Raw genomic sequence first — 21,446 nt, forward strand, 5'->3', positions numbered from 1 at the left:
GGCTTGCTGCAGTATTTTGCTGATAACTACATCCCACTAGTATCTAAGAGGCTTTACTTATAAGACATTAAATTTTCCTGCAAACATACAAGTTCTGCTGCACATTTAAAGCTTTTAAATCGGGTCAGTCACAATTAAAATTCTTATTCTGCCCACATGACAGAAACCAACCTAGCATCAAATACTGAAAAAGCTCACTTCACACTTATTTTTGTCCTTACTCTTTCCAAAGCTTTAAGAACTGAAATCTTAAAGCACTAAGTAAATTCACCAGCATTAACAGAACTGTGAAAGTCTAAACAAACCATGCATTTCTCAAAACATAAAACTTCACATAATCTTGCCTCTACAGTGGTTAATCCCTTTTTTTTCTCCCTAAGAAGCATTTGGCTCCTAACCTTATTTCTTAATAAGCACAGGCAACAATTTAGGATCAAAATGACCCAGTGCTAACATACTGTGCACTGCTGCATTTTCTTAAAAACTGCTTGTGAAGAACTGAGTATTACTTGGGGTAAAAAAAAAAAAATCTCAACTTGGAATGAGATAATCTAAATTTAGAGATAAAGTCTAGGCTCTAGCAGAGGATAGGCTGCTTCTCTTATCAGTTACTGACAAATACAGAAATAACCTTCTTACAGGAATAGAAACACTACTAATTCAAGTGAAATTAAAAAAAAAAAAAGGCAAAGGGAGAACATGGGGAATGTGGTCATGGTACTATTAATGACTAACAAACAGATTCTTTGATACCACCTTCTTTCTAAAAGACATTTTTTCAAATAATTAGGAAGTTTCTTAACAAATGTGAACTTCTAAGTGTGGAGAAAATAGTATTTTTTATGTGCTAGAAAAGACAGTGCATAAAACATGCCATAGCAGCATAAGAGATCTAAACTACAAGCTACATTCAAAGGTTATTTCAGTCACTCTTAAACCCCAAACTTTTTCCCTGTTCAGAAAAGCATTAGTAACTCATATGCAAGTCTGCATGCCACCTTTTCTTTCAGCAAAATACATTTGTGCTAAATTGCCGGGTAAATAAGTGCATTCATGTTGCTATTTTCATTAATCCATTTACTTATAGAAGCCTAATTAAACATTTTTTTGTTTAAAATTTTACTAATTAAATAGTACTTAAAAAAAAAAAACAGCAGTGACTTCACACCCTCCCCCCCATTTTCTTTAAAAAAAGATCATATGGATCCTTAGTCTCAAAGAATTAAGCTTACAGAAAATTATTAAAATTCCAAATGAATAAAAAACCAACCCACATAATCTTAAGGATGACAGCAAAGAATTCCACATCCACTTCCATTTTGAAGCCACTTATGTATATATACATATATATTTTGAGAGTAAGGCCCATGTTGTGCAAAGAAAAAGTCGATACCTCCCACACATTAATAAATTTAAGTACTTTATAGCTATCAATCCCTCTAAACCAGTGTGCAGCATATCAGCAATCTTATGCATATGCCTCAAACAGATGCAGTTGATGCCCATACCTAAAGGGGTAATTGATCGTGGTTGTAGATGAGTCTCCCACGTGTGAACTATGACTTCGCAGGGACCATCGATAGTCTGTAATTTAAAAGTTAAATGTCTGCAATAATTTCTTTTGTTAGATCTGACTTTGTACCCATGAAGCTGTTTGGGATGGTTGTGAACTAAACTTAAAGAGATTTAAGGAAGCAAAAGAAGGAGGAGAAGAAGAAAGGGAGAGGAACAGAGAGAGAAAAAGACTGAAGAAGAAAGAAAGAAAACAGATGAGGTTTCTTACCCCTGCAACTGCTGATGACTCTGTTTAATGTGTTGTGAATACATATGACAAAACTTGTGACAGTCTGACATGGCAGAGAAGTTACATGGAATCATTAAACTTTCACTGCTAACAGATGCTCTGCTGGACTACCTTAGTTTCCTTCTGATACCAAAAAAAAAAAAATCTGAATTCATTAAGAGTGCTCACTTTGTTCTCAAGCTACAGCAACAGTTTATGAAAAACATACCCCACATATCTAATTCCAAACAGCACTCAGCACCTACTCATGCACATAGCAGTTGCAGGGGTGAGCTCTTCTTCAAAATTTGCCTTACAAAATTCAAAGGCTATATAAAACACAGTTATTTTAGTTGTGGCACTGGAAAGCAAGTCATTTATCATCTAATTAAAACATAAATAATTGACCCAATCAGCCAGCAATGAAGACCCTGCAGACTATTCCAGCTAGAGCAGGATAAATTAGATACTTTCATTAAAAAGAAATATTGTCCACCAAAAGAATACATTTGTTGACAAACATAGCCAAGACTCAGATAACCAGAGCAGTAACACAAACTCTTCTTTCAGAACAACTTAACTTTGAAATAGCTTTCTAGGTAAAAGCTTTTAGGTAACCACAACTTAACAACAGAGAGAACGTGTCTGATTCCCAGTTCAGTCACCCTGAGAAGTTTCCCCTAGCATGGCACAAGTTGTTACTATTAGATGTAAAAACCACTGCCAAATAGCTGCAATTTGTCATTTTGATGTTTTGGAGCCGAAGTAACTCTTATTTCCAAAAAAAATTTGCTACTATTGCCAAAGACATGGAAACTTCAACACCAGCTAGTCCCAGTAGCTCAGGTTCTTGTTTGATTTCAGACCCACAGGGACATCCAGCCAAGCTTCAAACTCAGCAGTACAATTACACAGGACCACAATGCTTTGTTCTATTACAGCTCACCCTGTAAATTCTTTACATGCAGGTGGGATTTCTTGACATACACTGAGCACATTTCATCTCCCAAGCCTTTGGGTGAGTTAACAGCAAGCAAACACCAAACATTTAACAAGAGCTCAGTAGGATGGCTTTGCTCTGTGAGTCTCAGCTAAAGCAACGTTCCTAACAAGTGCAGAGGCATCCACACTTAAAGGTCATGTCAGAATAAAACACATATGCTTAGTTATGTTTTAAAGACTGCATGTAAAACAGAAATCAAATTGTATTACTGCTTCCAGTTTATTCCTGTTATGGAGCAGTTTTAATTCCCAACTTCTCACTGCTGCCACAATGACCACACTTAGGATTTCTAGAGAAGTAAATAATGAGAAGTTTCTTTCCCCTTCTTTCACAGCACAGTGACATTTGCCTGTCACAATGACAGTTTCTAAAGCTGCAAACCATGTTTGTCAGCAGGAAGGCTGCCATTTACTCCCACCATGCAGGCATGCAAAATTTCCAACAGCAATGTGCACCAGTTTAGTTTGTGAACCTGGGCAATGCAAATCTTCCTAACATGGACTGATCTGTCTCCTTTAAAAAGTAAGCAAAGGTTTTTCCTTGTAAAACCCCCAATGTATAAAATGTATGAAAATACCAATTTATTTCTTATGTTACTGTAACTGTCCATTCTAAAGTTAGGTTCTAAAATGCTGAATGAATTTGAATAACATATGCCAGATACATTCAGCACAATTTCCTCTCCTGAAAGGAATACAATGCACTGACTGTGCATTTATTCCCAGGAACCCTCAACACTTTCCATACTAAGAAGAGCCAAGCAAAGCTACCTGAAAAAAAGGGCAATTGATTAGAGAACAGGCACAGACACCACTAAGAACCCTCTCAATCCCTGCTCAAACAACCTCTAAGTTTACAGGCATTTAAAAAAAGTTTTAATTACATGTAACAGAAGCCATTGTTACAATGAGGTCGAAACAACAATGTCATTTCTGTGGCATATACTGACCACATCTGAAAAGCAGCCCAGCTGAGCAGCAGAACTAAATTATGTGCCATCAATATTAACAGTATGGTAATATTGCCTAAAAGGAGAGCTTCTAAAGGACAGTCTTAAAAAGGGCATCCATTGAAATGTCACATCAAGCATCTCACAGGCAGTACACTGAGTGGCACTGTGGATCCTTTGCTACTAATACAGACACTTTCATTTTTTTTAAAAGCCAACACAAACATTATGTTGCTTGATCTCAATTAGCTGAACATACGATTCAATTTTAAAGGACATCTTAAAGGATTTTTAAAGGAACTTCCTTTAAAAATCAAGTCTTCTTCCATTATAAGAAGCTGGGGCCTCCTTCCCCAGCAGTCATTAGACACTTTGGAAGGGAAAAATGCCTATCTAGCATAATGATTCTGAGGTTCAAAGCAGATGCACCATCTGCATGAAGTGCCTGGGTACTCAGTACAATTAAATAATGAAAACACTTCTGAGGATGTTTAAATGGTAATTTAGGAGATCAGTTCCAAGGTTCCTGCTTTAAGGCAGCACAACAGAGTAGGCATTAGGGGAGGGGGGGAAAACCTAAACCAAATCATAAAAATGCCACACAAACACATTTATCCAAGTGCACTTCACTAATTAAAACTATGTTTCAAGAATAATAATCTACTTCAATAATATGAAACAGCTAAATTAGACTTAATTGCTAAAGCTGCATTTCTGACCAAAATCTCTCTGGATTTCTGTGCCAAGTAGAAGACAATAATTAAGCACTAAACTGAATGATTAAAGCCATTTAGCCATTGCTTGCAAGGCAGCAGCACAAAAAAGTCACCTGGCAAGAAATGCTGAGCTCAGTACTTCCAAAAACAGTTTCACACACTATCTGCTATCTCAGCAAATAATAATGCCTTTGTTACTATCATGACAACCACGGGTTCTTAATCTACAAAAAGCTTTTCTAAAGCATTAATTACTGAGTCTAGGTCTAAGTTTCACTTTTATTACTACAGTCCAGACACTAAATGGATTTATTTAATTGCACTTTAAAAAAGGAGATCTAACTCTCATTTGAAACCTCTGTAATTAAAGAGAAAGTGTGAAAAATGTCCTCCAATCCAGTTTTTAAAGTCCTGCTACATGCACAGACAGCTTAGTTATTTCACACTTGCCTTGAAAGAAGTAGCCCTGAACTTGGCATGTTTATTTATAGTTGTAGAAGCAAATACAGAACACAGCTGAACAGATTAAGGTGTGTTCCTTACTCAGGTTTTCGAATATGCATCATGCAAACAATGCATGGAAAAATATTCTTCTAAAACCTAAGATACACAGAAGACAAATTCCAGCCAAGGGAGTTTTGGTGTGCATCACACAAACCCCCTCACAACCCACTGCCACAAACAGAGAGTGAGTGTAGAATAAAACCCAGGAAGATCCTCACAGGGAGCTCACTGGTCCCAGACTATGTTCAATGCAAGAACAACCTCGACCAAAATACTTTAAGTTACTGGCTCATTTCATCCAAGTGTGTGTACTTGTTTTTCTTTTTAAATGCTTAAGATGAAAATGTTTGCAACACAGTTGCATATCTCTTGATATGCAGTAGCCAAGACCTGACACCAATTTTATAGGAAAATGTTCTTTGGACATATATTTGTATTCATGCAAAAATTCTACGAATCTCAATATATTGAGTGTTTTAAAAAAACCCTGCTCCATTTACATAACCACAATTATGTTAATACCAATATACTTCACTACAAACAAGATTTTTCATTACATCATACTTTCGTTCAAGTAAAAAAAATTTAAGATCAAATTATGACCTTCTTAAAGGGATGTGAGAAAAAGACATCCCTTTTTTTTTTTTTAATAAAATGTCAATTATTCTATCTATTTTCACATCTAGCCTGTAGCACTACTGTGGGTAATCTAGAAACTACCATTTCTCTGTGTCAACATGTATCACCCCCATTTTTACCACCGTGTCCAACTCAAGCATCTTCACAGATGAAGCTGCTGTAGAAGTTGCTAACTTCAGGTGGATCTGTCCTCAGCATGATTTACTAATTATGTCATGTCAAATTCATGTACTCAGACTTGAACATATGCTTAAGATTATTACACTGTTCTACTACAGATAAAATTGATATAAAAAATTAAGTGTCAGAGATCATATATTGCCAGCTTGTCAAATTTAGATCACATGCAATGCTTAATGAAAAAAAATCTGAAATAAAAATATACAGAATAATTTAACTTAGAAGTATCTTTTCCTTATCAGCATTTCCTTATTGCTAAAGTTCTCCATGTACAGTCTCACTTACACTATACTGTACATGAAATTCCTGTTACTTTTTCATTGTTCTGCAAGAGGTTTACAAAAAGAGGAAGAAACCAACATTGTACCTGGATTTCTTTCCTTCAAAAGACTTTATTTTATGAGAAAAATTTTATTTTATGAGAAATAAAGTCCTGTGCATTTAACAGGTACAAGTCAGACAGCACTAAGCTGGCAACCCTGCACCCCAGGAATTCACATATACTTTGTTTTGTAGGGTGGTTTCCTTTTTTCCTGCCCTTTACCCTGATATTGCATAAAATTCATACTTACCTTGGCAGACCCTGCATCACACGGTGCACGATACAGAGCACCTACTCAAAGAAACACACTCACCAATACACAGGGTAAGCTTTTGCAAATGGTAAAACAGAAATTGTATTGTCTATCAACTAGGGCTCAGCCTCTGCTCACTAACTCTGCTTTCTGAGTGTGCTATTGCTTACATTTAAACTTCTGGGCATTTGCAAAAATAAATATAAGAGTCCTATTAGAGCTGCTGAGCTGTAAGAATTAATCTACTTTTGGCCTCAGTTTGACCTCAACAAAAGAAATCTATTACTGACCTTCCCTTCTTTTGCCTCAAAGTACCAATTTGAATACCAGTTTCTGGTATTTAAACTAGATTATATCACATGCTGTAATGAAAAAAACAGAACTGTGTTTCATTTGAAATTAGTATCCTTCACTGAAATTATACCTCTGTCAAATGCGGGTTTTTTAGTTAAAAAAAGGCTGACAGAAACTTACATGTTCTTGACAGTAATTTGAAAATTTTAAAAGATATTGATGAGCTGGTTCTGTAACTCCTTTGCACATTTACCTACAGCCTTCATAATCCCAGTTTCAATGAGGAACTAAAGCCCAGGGTGAATAGCTAAAGGATATTAACAGAATAAGAAAGACAGCAAAGGCAGCATTAAATTTCTTAAGGTTATTACTTGGTATTATGAAAAACAGTTCAAGGGTAGCTGCTTATTTTCCCAACTTAGCTTAGCTTTTTCCTGGATGCAGCCTCTTCTCATCTGAAGAACTTCCCCCTGCCCTAGTGCAATGTTTACAAAGCAGTACACTGCCACATACATTAAACTCTAATTTATGTAACTTTAAGTCTTATGCTATGCAACTTTCAATACCTGTAAAAACACAGCTGTCTCTGTCTCTTGGCTCTTTTTTTTCCCTCCAAGTTGTGCAAATACCTATATACAAACATACAGAAAACAATGGGATGCCTCATCCCTTGTTTCATCTTTTCACTTCAAGAGATTAACTTATGCTAATTATGCAGCACAAAATCTGGTTAATACTTCTCATACTTCACAAAAACAAATCTGCACTGATTTCAAAAACTTTCAGAATTTTAATGCACCTCCTACACTAACCATTTTTCTCCTACTATCACTTGCTTCCATCCTATCATATAGGATAGATACTATCACATTCCTTCCATGGATCACTTGAGATCCATATGCAACCATATTCTAACTATGAGAACTTCACCATATTATTTAAGCTTTATAATGTCAGGGTTTTTTTAACTACTGAAATTTTTATAACACTAACACTGGTAAAAAAAAGAAGAGAATATAATTAAAGATAACAGCATATGGTCCTGTACTTCCAGAAGTGAACTGTATTTCCATAGATGTTTTAGTGTTTCACATGTAGCAATTCAAGACTTATCTCTAAAAACATCTCATGTTTAACTCAGGAAATCCTTTTTTTATTTCAACTATGGGAATTTTTTACTAGGGATGAGCCAACTTAAAGTAGACAAGGTTGTACATACCTTAGGTTCTAGAAAGTATCCTTTAAAATACCGATACTGAACAGGAACTCCTCTAGGAAGCTCTACAGTAGTTTTCCATCTTTTCTCAAACAGACTGTGGAGAGAAAAAAAGGAAACAACCAACCAAAAAAAAAAGTTTCAAAATACAGCCTAACAGCCACCTCAGGCACATGTCTAAGTAATATTCTAAAATAAAGTCTAGTGAATTGTTGCAAGGAAAGTTCTTACGAAGTACCTTAGCCAAACATGCACAGAGCACGAGAGGTACTTAGAATTGAAACTGAACTTTTTGATCGACAGATCTGAAGTGCTCTAAGAGAGCAAGAATTCTCACCCCCGTTGAACAGATGGGGAAAACATGGTGAAGTGACTCAGAGACTCAGCCAGGATCACACAGCCAGTCACTGACAGAATTACAGACACAGCCTGCAAGCCTTACTTTCCTTCACCACAGAGCTGCCATAAGCTGGCACCATTTTAAGAAAATACTGAATTCTTCCACTGCATTTAAGCTTTCTTTATGTACACTCATGCTTATACAGACATCCCATCCCCCTTAAGAATTTTAATGCAACTCTCAGCTTAAATAATCTCCTCCCTATCACTTTCTAGCACAATAATAACTTGTTTATAGTCTTTACTTTCTTTTATTCTATACATCTCCTGTAACTTGCTGCATAGCCATGGGACTGAGAATTGCCCCAAAACAGCTTCTTAATCCAAGTATCTAAAGCTAAACTACTGAAATGCCAGCCACAACAGCAGAAGCATCATCTGTAACTAGAAAAGCACACCCAAGTTTCATATTTTCTTAAATATATTCCTAAGCATTCAACGAGCTCAAGGGCAACACAAGAAATTCTGGAGTTCTACTAACAGTACATGCAGCTCAAGAATTTACAAACTCAAAGACAGAATAAATTTGTTGCTCCAGAACTCCAGCTACTTCAAATGGAACAAGTAAAAAAATTTCAAAACAGAAGAAAAAAAATCCCCCCCCCCCAAAAAAAAACCAAAAATCAAAACCAGCTTACTCATCCACAGTCTGGAGGACCACCGCAAGTTGGGGATTCCAATTTCCCAAAGCACTGCAGCTTCCACATATTGCAAAAACCTCTCCTAAAAAATCCAGACAGAAAAAAAAACCACATTCATCATTACTTCAGGCTAGATGGCATTAAAAAGTGCCATCAGCTACAGTCAAACTTTCAAATATTTTAAATATATACACCAGCATCACTCATCTAAAATCCCTCCTGTCCAGAAAGGAATCTTACCCCACCCAAAACCACAACAACATTTTCTTCACCATCCCAAGGACCTGAGAGAGGGACTAATGACAATCCCAGCCCTTACAAGTGTTGGCTTCCAAACCATTCTTAAGCAAGAGTGTTCAAAACATCTCTGGGAATGTAGCAGACAAACTTTCACAGTAAAATGTTTTATCTCAAGATAACATGGTTATTTCCCTAGATACTCTGTATTTTTTAATGTATGTCCATATTCCCTCAAATTCATACCAACAATTTAGAAAGCACAGACAAACAGGAGGTTGCTGGCATTATTCCCAAGGCAACATACCCAATGAATTTGATTCCCAAGAGAAATAAAGTTAATTTTGCTGCTATGCTTTCAGTTTTTACTGGGTATCAAAACACAACATTGTTACACAAAAAAACCCACATGAAATTGTCACACTTCTCTTAATGCATACATACACACAGAACCCAAAAGGTCACAACAGTATATTTAATTTTGGGATATCCCAAAGTGACCATTGCAACTTACCCTTGTTTTTAATATAAAACCTATATGTATCTGACTGTAAGAACCACAATGATAAATACTAATGGAAAGAACAAGTTACTATTTTGCTCTTACAGGTTTTCAACAAGATTTTTAGACATAATAAAAAGCTGTTGCAGAATGAGCAAATATGGAGTTTTAAAGTACAGTTAGGCACCACAAAAGAATGGTACAAGCCTCTCTGACTTATTTCCTGTTCTCAAAGTGAGTACTGTGGGGAACAAAAAATCCCAAGACACAAGGTAGACAAGCTGTATGCAGGAAGTGTACACTACCTTCTCCTAAGCCACAAATCACAGCTGACACTTCAAAGTACACAGTTACAGTTTTGTCTCTAAAACTGTGTCCCTTTTCTCCAGTTAAATTAATAAGGGATACCACAGGCCTGCTTATGAAAGAAACCTCTGCAGACCCAGGGGTTGGAAAAAAAATCTACAGAAGACAAAAGTAAGAAAACTTTTGTCTGAAAGCAGCTTATTGAAATAATTTTACATAAAAAAAAAAACTGCTGAAGTTCAAGGTGTTATCTTTTGCTGCAATTTATTAGAAGAAGAAGTCTGAGCTTTCTGGATGCTCACTGCAAGCATACAGATACAGATAAAAATCTACATTATGAGTATATTTAGTATCAATTGCCTATGTTAGCTTTCCCTTTTCCACTCTGTCCTGAGGCACGTGATGATTTGTTTTTGCAGGGAGGAGATAAAGTGGGGAGGGAAGACCACCTGAACACCACACAGGTACAATTTCTGAGTAGAGATAGTAAAAAGAAGCTAAAATTCTTTTAACATCGCTTTAAAAGAGCAGCACTTAATAGATCTTTGTGTACACACAGCCAACCTTTGAAGTGCCATCTAATTATATTCCTCTTAATAGGTGCCAGCTGGAATAGTTCTCTGGGCTCCTATTTTAACCAAACCTGTGAATATCCAGTGACCACCTCTCACTCAGTAAAGCACCACCTGAATAGGATGTGCAGCCACCCTAAACTCCCTTCAACAGCTGCACTGAGGCTGAATTAGGATTTGTAAAACACTGCCTTAATTATCTTAATTCTGCAGCCCTTACAGTCAACTTAGAGTTGATAAAATCAGCTTTTCATTCAGGTCTGTCAAGATAGTTACTTGAAGTGTTCCCTGCCTAATTTTGAAAGCCCTCTGTCCATGCAACAAAGTTCAAAGCCTTCAGGCTTGTAAGTCTCCAGTTAAAAAAAAATTTAAAAAAAAACCCATTGTACTTCAAGCCTGCCCTTGGACCACTAGAATCAAAGCTTCAAAACCTGTTCAAGTTGCTATTAAAAATATTGGTTGTAATGAGTAGAGAGCAGGTAACCTGGCTGCGTGGCTGCTGTGAATTTTTATGACTCTGGAATTTGTTCAGTGTTTGTCAGATTAGGCTCTGTGAAATGCATGGCAAACTGCCTCCCCACAGGCAATTCTGAACACTGGGGTTTGGGTTGGGTTTGCATTTCAAGCTCAGGGGTGCTCAGCTTCTCCCCTCTCCTTGCCATGGAATTCAAGGCTGCTCCTGGCAGAGCTCCTTCAGCTACTGCAAAGAAGGTTAATCTAAACCTTCTGCCCCAACTCAAAGCTTGCAACAGCCTCACTGACCCAACAAAAATAACTAAAACCCCAACAATATCCATGTTGTCATAAGCAGAAGCGTCCTTTTGTACCATCTCTTAATGCTGCATTTCCAGATAATTCTTTGTGAATAGCCACTGAGGCAGGATCTAGTTCTCACTAATCCTACTTTTCATTGCAGATATTGTTGGCACAGGAAGAAGTTATACATCCAAAGTCAGCTTTGCTAGTGACAGTGCCACCACAGCTGTGGAAGCAACAGTGTAAGCAGGACAAAGAGAGAACAGCTTGCAATACTCCATGGTACAGCTACACAAGTCTTGAGCTAAGGTCAATTTACTCTTAAAATTTTAACATTTTCTCCAGAATGCTGTAAAAAACTCTACTCCTTACTAACGTTGACATTGAGTACCAGTTTTCAGTTCCCAAATGCCAAATCCCGAGGGAGAAACACAGGAGAGGTCTAACACAGGGCAGATGTCAAAACCTGTACAATGCTTTTATCATTTTCTTCCCTGCCAACTACAGGAGCCACTTCTGCCATCTGGCATTTGCCTGGCACAGGAATCTTGCCAATCTGCTCCTCCCACATTCATCTGCTTCTGTTAGGCAACAATCAATTACTTTTTTGGTGTAACTTCTGTGCTGGCTGTTGGCTGGGGTAGAGTTAATTTTCTTTACAACAGCTAGCAGGCGCTGTGTTTTGAAATTGTCCTGGAAGCAGTGCTGATAACAGAGGGATATTTCAGTTACTTCTGGGCACTGCTCACAGCATCAAGGCCTTTTCTGTTCTTTCCCCACCAGAGAGGGGGCTGGGAAGGAAGAAGCTGGGAAGGAACATGGCTGGGAGCAGTTTTGTGGACCTCAGTTACCAGCTGTGGTTAAACACAGCTCCTTCCTTCCAAGTTCCTGAAGATGAATGTCAACATAATATGCACAATTTATCAATACCAGATTTTCATGTTCTACCTGATGTGATACCTTGTGTTCCTCATTTGGATAACAGAAGTTATTTTACACTTTTTTTTTTTTTTTTTTTTTTGCATAGACAGAATATACTGAATTAAGCTGCATATTCTTTCTGTCTGTAACTTCTGATAGAGGTCACATCTTGTGAGAACTTTCAACAGGGATGCAAAGAGCATAAAAAACAGAACAAACACATCAATGTGTACCTAAATATCATGGGTCAGAATACAAATGCCTGTTTCCATGGAATAAAAAGTACTGAGGAGAGAAGATTTTAAACCAATCATAACCATTTCAGTTAGCATCAAAATCCCTAGCACATTATGAAATTTTTGTTTGGAGAACGAGGTAAAATTTATTTCCCAATTCTCATTTTCAAATTCATAGGTGAAATGTCTTAATATATTTTACAGTGATTTATCATTTTGATATTTGATCTAATATGTTCTTTTATCTCTGAGGAAAACAGACAAGACAGCCTTTGAATACTCCTCTATTAGGTTTTCTCCTACACCAACCATACAAAAAAGAGAAAGCATGATTTGAGTACCTGGTGCTGATGATCCTGTTACTTCAAAAGTAACTTGACAAGAGGTCATTTCTGCAGAACTTTTGTCTTGGGATCGTTGAAATCTCCTGTAGTGGGAAGAAAGAGAACTAATTTGAAGAACAATCACTACATTTATTGCTGCTCTAAGTAAGAGGAAACAGAAATCCCACCACTCACAGGGAAGCAAGCCACTTGTGATATTACTGTTTGAGTGAGCAGTGGAAGTAGAAAGCTCTTTAAAAGCAGCTGCAGACCCAGGAAACAGCATCCAGCTGCAACACTGGCATAAGAAAAAGACTACTAAATCAAATACCATATGCAAGTATCAGGGTCCTGCACCATTTATCAGTGAGATTTTTCAAAACTCTTTCTGACTAATTTTGCTTCCAAGGAGGCCATTGGAAGGTTTTTGAGAGATTTAAGAATAGGACCATTGGCAAACAGTAACTTCTGTCTCATCAGTGCTATTCTTCAGCATCCTCTACAAAGCACAAGAAAGTTTCCACAGAGAAGCACAACCACCTTGAAGGAAAAGGGGAACAACCCATAAGAGATGACAGCTCTCTGCTGTCACTTGTCCATCCCTACTCCCTGCTCCCCTACTTCCAGACTTTCACAGGAAGCACCAGGAGCAACTGGAAGCACCAAGCAGACTTCAAAGCAGCACAGCAGGAAGGGCCTGCCTTTAGCCAGGAGAGCAGCTGGAAGACTGACTCTGCCTCAGTTTTCTCCTCCAATGCACAACACCTCAACTGAAAAAAAACTGGCAGAACCCCATTTTCACCATTACACCAGAAACACAATTGATATATCACACCCTTTTATATTATTTACAAAAGCAGCAGTCACAGTAAAGTCTACATATGGATGTTGCTAGACTATCACCACCCAAGTGTATCCATCTGGACAGGGCTACAAAATAATTATATTAATTATGTGCACAATACATTTTGCAATGGTTTCAATTAATCCAGTTCTTTACATTGCTGTGGGGGGCTTTTTGTTCTGTGTTTTGTTTGGGTTATTTTTTTTTTTAACCAAAGAAGTAGAATATTACTATTGCTATTTTTGAACAGGACAAATAGCACTTTATGTCAGTACAATCTTGGTCAGCAATCTTTTAATAACAACATCATAAAGAACTAACAATACTTAAGAAAAATTTGCCTTTCATTAGCTCTACTACTACAAGGGGAAGCTCTTGCCTTCAAAGGGTAACAGGACAGTTAAATATGCTGAAAGCAAAAGATAGTCAGACACCAAATAGGAGGGGGAAAAGCAGCTCATCATCAAACCTCATCCTTTGTGGGCATTTAGAATGCTATTGCAGGTATTGAACCTTCAGAACTATTTCTTCTGGATCTTCTACTCCTCCTCCTCTCAATTCTAACTCTCCTTCCTATTACAGCTGCCTTTACTTTACATTCTTTTTTCTCCTCCCTTATTTTCCCTCTCCATGTCAAGGAAGATGACTTTTCAGTAGTAAAATGAGAGAAAAAAAACAACAACCCAGTAGACATATAAAGGTTTCTGGTCACATATTCCAATTCTGCATTTGTCATTCACAAATTTTATCATTCTGCAAATGATAAAATCCCAGACTACTGAAGGTAGAAGTAAGCACAGCTGATAAACAGGAATTCCACGAAGGGCATGCCCTTTAGGAACTTTCTCACCTGTGTGTCATTAGTCTCTGTGTATGTTAAGTGACACATTCTAGCACTTTTTTTTTTTTAGCAGTTATTTATAGACAGAGAAGCACAGAATGTTTCAGCGCTGAAACTAAGACTGGGCTCAGGAAACTGGTCTAATGTGACAAAAAAATCTCAGTGTAATGCAGAGAATATGAATTACTAGTGTGCATTTATGATGACACCAAGTAGTCAGGGGCTTGGCTGTGCTCACCAAATGCCTGTTTGGACAGCCTTTAACTGAAAGGGCAGAGGAGCCAAAGGGGAAATGAAGTTGGCAAAAATGCCTTGCAAAAGTCAAGCAGGAAAGTGAAACCTGATGTGTGCAGCCAGCTCCTCAAAGCAAGAATATTAAGGAAAAAAAAAACCTAAAACAAAACCCAACTGTTTCCAGAGCCAATGCAACTATTCTAAATTTAAACTTCACAAAAACCAGCGTGTGTCCTACTGCAAATTAACTAACTACCCAACTGTTCTTAGAGAATCATCCAAAACCCTCCTAATCTATAAAGCTTTTAGCCAATCTTGTAAAAATTCTATGGACCTACTTGCAGGACAGGGGTGGGCTTTTCTAAACTGCCTTGTAAAAAAGGAGTAGCCAGTGGTAAGGAGGTTTTGATAAACTGACTTTGTAAAATTGCCAAAATTCTACCCAAAATGCATTTTATCTCAAAAACCTACTCAGCCTACCCAAGGGATGGATATGAAGAAAAGAAAAATTCCACTTCACCAAGCAAGAGCAAGTTTTTTTCTAGCAGAACTGCAGGTACAGGTATTGCTCTTAGATTTAGGGCCAAAGTATTACCCCTCATTCTGAAAAAAACATCTTTTCTAGCAGAACACTGAATGCAAACACAGAGCAAGGAAAAACCAGATCTGCTTTTTGTTAAGGAATCAAGCCTGTGTAGTATATTATAATGCACTTATAAAAGTAGTCTGTGCTTCCAAGACATGATACAAAAACATTTTACTGCAGGGAGAGGGGAAAAAAACCCAAACAACCTAAGTGTAGCTGTCTAGTTACTGATGGTTCCTGAAAAGAGATGATGATTTAATTCCCAAAGGGGAAGGGCAAGCTTTAACAATCAAATCCTCTGACCTCTAAGTGTCAGGCATCTTTGAAACAGGATGTTCCTTCCTTCAGATTTTCAGCACTGCTTAATCAAAGAAGCTGGCAAAGAATTAACAAAATCCTCCCCACTCCTGTAATGATGGACTTTTGGGTGAAGGCAGAGAATCCTCAGCTCAGAGGGGTCATGTCATAACTGCTTAGGGGAACTGAAGCAAATTAGAACAGCTACATTAGAAATGAGAAATGTTTCCTAATCAGCAAATATTAATAACATCGACTGAGCTGATTTACAAGCTAGAAATCCTTGTGCAACAACCCTTTTTAAACAATTTCTGAGTCCAAAAGTAATAAAGCTAAATTCACATCTGCTGCATCAACAGGCATTCAGATGTTAACCTGGGTGCAAATAATTGCTCCTCTTCCTTTGGTCAGCTTTTATAGACTACAAGCACATGCAAGAAAGCAGTGAACACTTGAATCTCAGTCTTCCTCATGGGAAAGACATCTCACACAGGTAGACACTTATCAGCACTTCACTAAAAATAAACCAACAAACAAACAAAAAAAAAAAAACAATACGAAACATTAATAGGAAGAAAAGAATAGGAAATCCAAACTCTCCCCTCCCTGATTCTAAAAGAGAATTTCTAGAAAATGCAGGTAAGAAAGAAAAGATGACATAACACAATCAACTATTAAAGTATCACAAAGTATCATAGATTTCCTCTAAAATGAGGTAATAAATGTCATCGTGGATGGGGAAGACCAAAATATTTTTTGGTTGTAGTTAGAAATATACCAGGACAGGGACATCATTTATTAATTCAAATCTTGAAGTTCATTTGAACCTTCTGGCTTACAGGTCTGGTGATATATTAAAACCCTTCACAGGCCTTCAGCTTTAGTGGATTATTCTGCCCCACCCTTAACTTCCCTAACCTTTCCAATATGATTTAAGAGGTGCTGACTGCTTGCTGTAGCATATCTTACATGTTTTTTCAGGATTAGCTAAATACACACCAGGTAATCTGAGGCACTCAGAGCCTAATCTGACAAACACTGAACAAATTCCAGAGTCATAAAAATTCACAGCAGCCACGCAGCCAGGTTACCTGCTCTCTACTCATTACAACCAATATTTTTAATAGCAACTTGAACAGGTCTTGAAGCTTTGATTCTAGTGGTCCAAGGGCAGGCTTGAAGTACAATGGGTATTTTTTTTTAGTTTTTTTTAACTGGAGACTTACAAGCCTGAAGGCCTTGAACTTTGTTGCATGGACAGAGGGCTTTCAAAATTAGGCAGGGAACACTTCAAGTAGCTACCTTGACAGACCTGAATAAAAAGCTGATTTTATCAACTCTAAGTTGACTGTAAGGGCTGTAGAATGGCTGGTTACACTTAGCATACCCATTAAAGATAATCAGAATTTGGCAACATGCTGGTAAGAAAGCCAAAAAGCATCAGACTCACACCAAAGTGTCACATTTCTCCCCTTCTCTCCCACAAAAGCCACCAATCTCTATCTAATAAACTAATATAAAAATTTCTGATGGAAAGCTATCAACTCAAAACTCTCTTGGGTGACATTACATTTAGAAATGACAGGATAATATGCAGCACAGATTTTTCCAATGAGATGAAAAAATACAGCTGACAAAGTATCTTTTTAATGGGTGGATTTTTTTTTTAAATAACAAATTTTATAGGTACTTAATGGGATTTTTCTAAGGTAATTAAACAACTAAAATGAGACAACTAAGTACAAAGGTGTCACAAAACTCCTGGAGTGCATTTTAGTACTTTCAAACATATTTAGTGTAAGATTACTTCTGCCTGCTCTATTACTGAATTTGCTTAGTCAGGTGCAGAAAAATGAAGCCCGTTGTACTGGGTCTGGCTGAGATGGAGTTAATTTTCCCTCCCAGAGCTGTGCTTTGTACTGGCAGCTAGAAAGGTGTGGATAACACCCAGAGTTTCAGCTGTGCTCACACAGCACCAGTGCTGTCTCTCCAACATTCCTCACTGTCACCAGGAGGCTGCGGGTGGGCAACACAGGAGACACAGCCAGCACAGGTGACCCAAGCTGACCAAAGGGACATTCCAACATTCCTTATCTGCTCAGAGATTGGCAGATTTAAAATAAAGGGAAAAAAAAAAAAAACTAAAAGAAAGGAGGGCATTTGTTATTTAAGGCATTTGTCTTCCAGAGTATCTCCTATCCATACTGAAGCCTGGCTTCCCTAATGGGGAAGCAGAGAATAAAATCTTCTGTTTCCCTTTGCTTCTGCATAAATTATTTTTTCCTGTATTAACTGCCTCTACCTTGACCCCTGAGGGTTCTTCCACCTTTCTCCCCCTGAGGAGAGGGGTGACAGAGCTGCTCAGGTCAACCCACCAGCACCTGGGTGGTGGGTTGGATGCACAAACAGGCTCTTTCATAATGCTAGCACACATTTCATCACAGATCGTGGTGCACAGTCCTGGAAGTGCACAATCCTAAAAGTAAACATGCTTAATTATTTCAAAATATCTCTCCATGTGTTGTATATAAAGATAAAATCAGCAAGGACTAGAAGGCTGGAGTTTTTTTTTTTTAATTTTTGTCATTTTGGGTTGACACTTTCCACCTTAAGAGAAGAGACTCATGATATAACAACACCCAGGAGAGTCCAACTCCAGGCTGAAGCAGGGAAAAGGTGCCACAGTCCCAGCCAAGTCATTTGACAGCTGGGAGGACACACTGGCAGCACTGGGGCTGACACAGAGCACTCCTTGCAGCCTCCCCCATGAATCTGAACACAGCCCAGCACTGCTGGAGAAGGTACTGTGCTCAGATTTTACCTTCTTAAAAGATGTGCTACACACAGCAATAGAAAATCCACCATGCATCAGGTCTGCTGCTGTGCTGAACAGGAGCTTGAGACACACACCGTGATATTCCAAAGATACCAAGTGGTATCTGGTTAATCCTGTAGTAAGATGAACAGATTTCGTTGCTTGTGGTTGGTCCTAATGAGGTATCAGATATTAGAGAATACATCTAAAGCAACAAATTAGACATGCAAGAAAATTATGTAACACTAGCTGACGACACCTGGGTTTTAGAACAGCGTCAGAGGATGTATTTGTCAGGGCATTCCCTCTAACAACTGGGAGAGAATTTTTAGAAACAGCATTACAGCATCAACTCCATGTTCAACCAAACAACAAGAGGGTTCTTCCTGCCCCCTCCTTTCCTCCCCCTGCACCTTGACTGCAGGAGCAAGGACGAAGTCAGCAGGTCTCTCCTCCTGCATTGCAGTGCTAACACTGGACAGCAAACAAACTTGCACAGAAGATCTGGTCATGCTGCTCTGATTCAAAAGCTGAAATTTTACCAGCAGGCTTATGCTGACATTTAGAAAGCAGCAAACCTCAAGTGATACCTCTACAATTACATCACACTAATACACAGCAAGTGAGAAAAATATCTTGAGGATTGTATTTTCAGTATCAATGTAGCTCCCCGTCAGCCCTGGTTCTCTCTGTTCACCCACAATGTATCTGCTTTGTTTTAAGTAACAATAAGTTAATTGTTTCAGCATTTGGCATTTACCTGTCCATGTGACAGACTCTTCTGCCTCAGCTATGCCACAGCACTTTTGAGAAGTTCTTGAAACAGACAGGAAACAGCTGGGGCACGTTTGTAAGGGAGACAGAGCAGCATCAGTCTGATTCCTCTTTTCTGAAGTGCTTATTATTAACATGAGGCTGACAAGATCTTAGGCAGGCAGTAATTTAGCTCTCTGTGATCACGCTAACATTCCTCACTTAGGAATGACTTGGACAAATAACATGTATAATGCTCCCCACAGCTCTCAACAAACCACTTTTTTAACAGGTTTCCAAAGCCTGGATCCATTCTGTTGAGGGGCTATGTGCTTTACTGAAAGACTAATCACATGGCAGCTTGGGCTACCAGTGTCTATTCAAGACCAACGGCAATCTATTTTTTTAACATCTTATATAGTTATTTTTCAGGAAGCAGTGCTAGAATGGAAATATATGTGATAAAAATAATTTTACTTATCAACTATTTCACCCTACCATTAACATTTTAAATACGTTGAAGGTTAACATCCATCTAACACCGCGTGCTCTGATAAATTAAAACACTAACACTAACAAGACAGGCTAGTAACTTAAAAGGAAAAAGAGAAAAATGGAATCTGTGCCTGGTTAGGGTGCAGGTAACAGATTAATTTGTAAAGTTCCGCTTAATCTAGAGCTGCCTCACTAGCTCCTATGCGATCAGTAACATCCAACCAGGAGCCGGCAGCATCATCGCTGTGTGCTCCTTTAGTGCAGAGCCGAGACAAAGAACAGCGCAGCGCACAGCCCCACGCCCGCCGGACACGGACCGAGGGCTCCCCGCCGGACACGGACCGAGCGCTCCCCGCCGCCCCGCCGGACACGGACCGAGCGCTCCCCGCCGGACACGGACCGAGCGCTCCCCGCCGCCCCGCCGGACACGGACCGAGCGCTCCCCGCCGGACACGGACCGAGCGCTCCCCGCCGGACACGGACCGAGCGCTCCCCGCCGCCCCGCACCGCACGGCCCGCAGCGGGAGCCGGCGCGCCACGTCCCCGGGCCCGCCCCGGCGCGGCCGCTTGCATAATGCGGCAGCCGCGGGACCGCCCCGGGCCAGGGCTTCAGGCGGCGACGTAAACAAACAGAGCCCTAGGCCCCGCGTTCCCCGGCCCGCCCACCCGCCCGGTGACAGCCGGGGCCCGGCCGGACGGCGCGATGCGCCCGCAGCCCTCCCGGCACGGCACCCCCGCCCCGGGCCCGGCAGCACCGCGGCCGCCCCCGGGCGCACGGAGCCGCGCTCTCCCCGCCTCTCAGGGAACCTGCGCTGACGTCCCGGTGCCCGGACGACGCGCTCCTTCTCCGCGTCCCCTCAGATAACGCACGGGCCCCGCGGTGCTGCGGGGAGCGCCGCACCGCTCCCTAATGCCCTCTCCGCACAGGGCTCGAACAGAGCCGCCTCCGCCGCACCAATCGCCCCCGCCGCGACACGCGGCCGGCGGCGCCGACTGACCTGGCGGAGCGCAGCGGCGCTCCGGGCCCCGCTCGCTCGCTCGCTTTGTGCGGGGCTGCGGGCAGCGCAGCCCGGGCTCCCCGCCCTCCAGCCGGGGCCGCCGCCCGGGGCCGCCTGCCGGGGGTGGGGAGGGGGCGGCGCGGCCCCAACCGGTTCCAACTGCCCCCCGCCAGCCACGTGACCGCGCCCGCGGCCCCGCCGCGCCCAATGGGAGCGCGGGAAGGGCCGGGGGGCGGGGCCCGTTCCTCGACAGTGGAGGAGACGGAGGGCGGGCCCGGGGCGGGGCTGGGGGAGGCGCGGGGAGCGGGGGCAGGCGCGGCGGCGCTCGGAGGGGCACGGGGGGTTCGGGGGCGGCTCGTGGCCGCCTGCGCACGGCGGGGGAGCTCTGCCCTCCCCACCTCTCCCGAGGGCCAAACGCCAGCGCTTCCCCGCGCCATCCCCCCCCCCCGCCCGGTACCTTCCTCAGAGAGCGCGGCGCCGCTCCCCCAGCGCTCTCCCGACGCCGCAGCGCGACCCGATCTCCTCCAGCCTCCAAGGCGTCCTCACCAAGCGCCCCTTGCCGCCGCCACCACACAGCCCCACAGCACTCCCGCTGGCCCCGCGGCCGGCGGCGTGCACTGACCTGGCCGAGCGCTGCAGCCGGCTGCCCACGCGTCGGTGCGGGGCTGCGAGCGGCGCTGCCCGGGGCCGCTGACAGCGGCGGGGCCGGCAGCCGGATCCAGCTGCCCCCGAGCGCACCGGGGAGGGCGCGGCCACGTGACCCGCCCGGCTGACGCGTCACCCTGCGGCCCGGCCCCGCCCCTCCCTTCCCGCCGCAGCCAATCAGGGCCG

General features: G+C 41.1%; 1 protein-coding gene across 7 annotated transcripts in view; it reads right to left on the bottom strand.

Moving 5' to 3' along the window:
* Positions 1-21,315, bottom strand: part of GPCPD1 (glycerophosphocholine phosphodiesterase 1) — a 42,262-nt gene extending 20,947 nt beyond the window's left edge. For 2 of the 7 annotated variants that reach the window (XM_053937158.1, XM_053937153.1), the window contains exons 1-6: positions 19,130-19,514; positions 12,771-12,856; positions 8,897-8,981; positions 7,863-7,956; positions 7,210-7,272; positions 1,509-1,584 (exon numbers count right to left, since the gene is read on the bottom strand). In XM_053937158.1, coding sequence (XP_053793133.1) covers positions 1,509-1,584; positions 7,210-7,272; positions 7,863-7,956; positions 8,897-8,981; positions 12,771-12,856; positions 19,130-19,137 — 412 coding nt within the window. In that variant the 5' untranslated portion in view covers positions 19,138-19,514. Of the gene's footprint in view, positions 1-1,508; positions 1,585-7,209; positions 7,273-7,862; positions 7,957-8,896; positions 8,982-12,770; positions 12,857-19,129; positions 19,517-20,615; positions 20,722-21,072; positions 21,198-21,237 lie in introns of those variants that run through there. The other 5 variants (XM_053937155.1, XM_053937156.1, XM_053937154.1 and 2 more) reach the window with 5 other exon arrangements.
* Between the last annotated feature and the right edge of the window lie 131 nt (positions 21,316-21,446).

This window comes from Vidua chalybeata, chromosome 3 (assembly GCF_026979565.1).
Source record: "Vidua chalybeata isolate OUT-0048 chromosome 3, bVidCha1 merged haplotype, whole genome shotgun sequence".
Taxonomy (NCBI): Eukaryota; Metazoa; Chordata; class Aves; order Passeriformes; family Viduidae; genus Vidua; species Vidua chalybeata.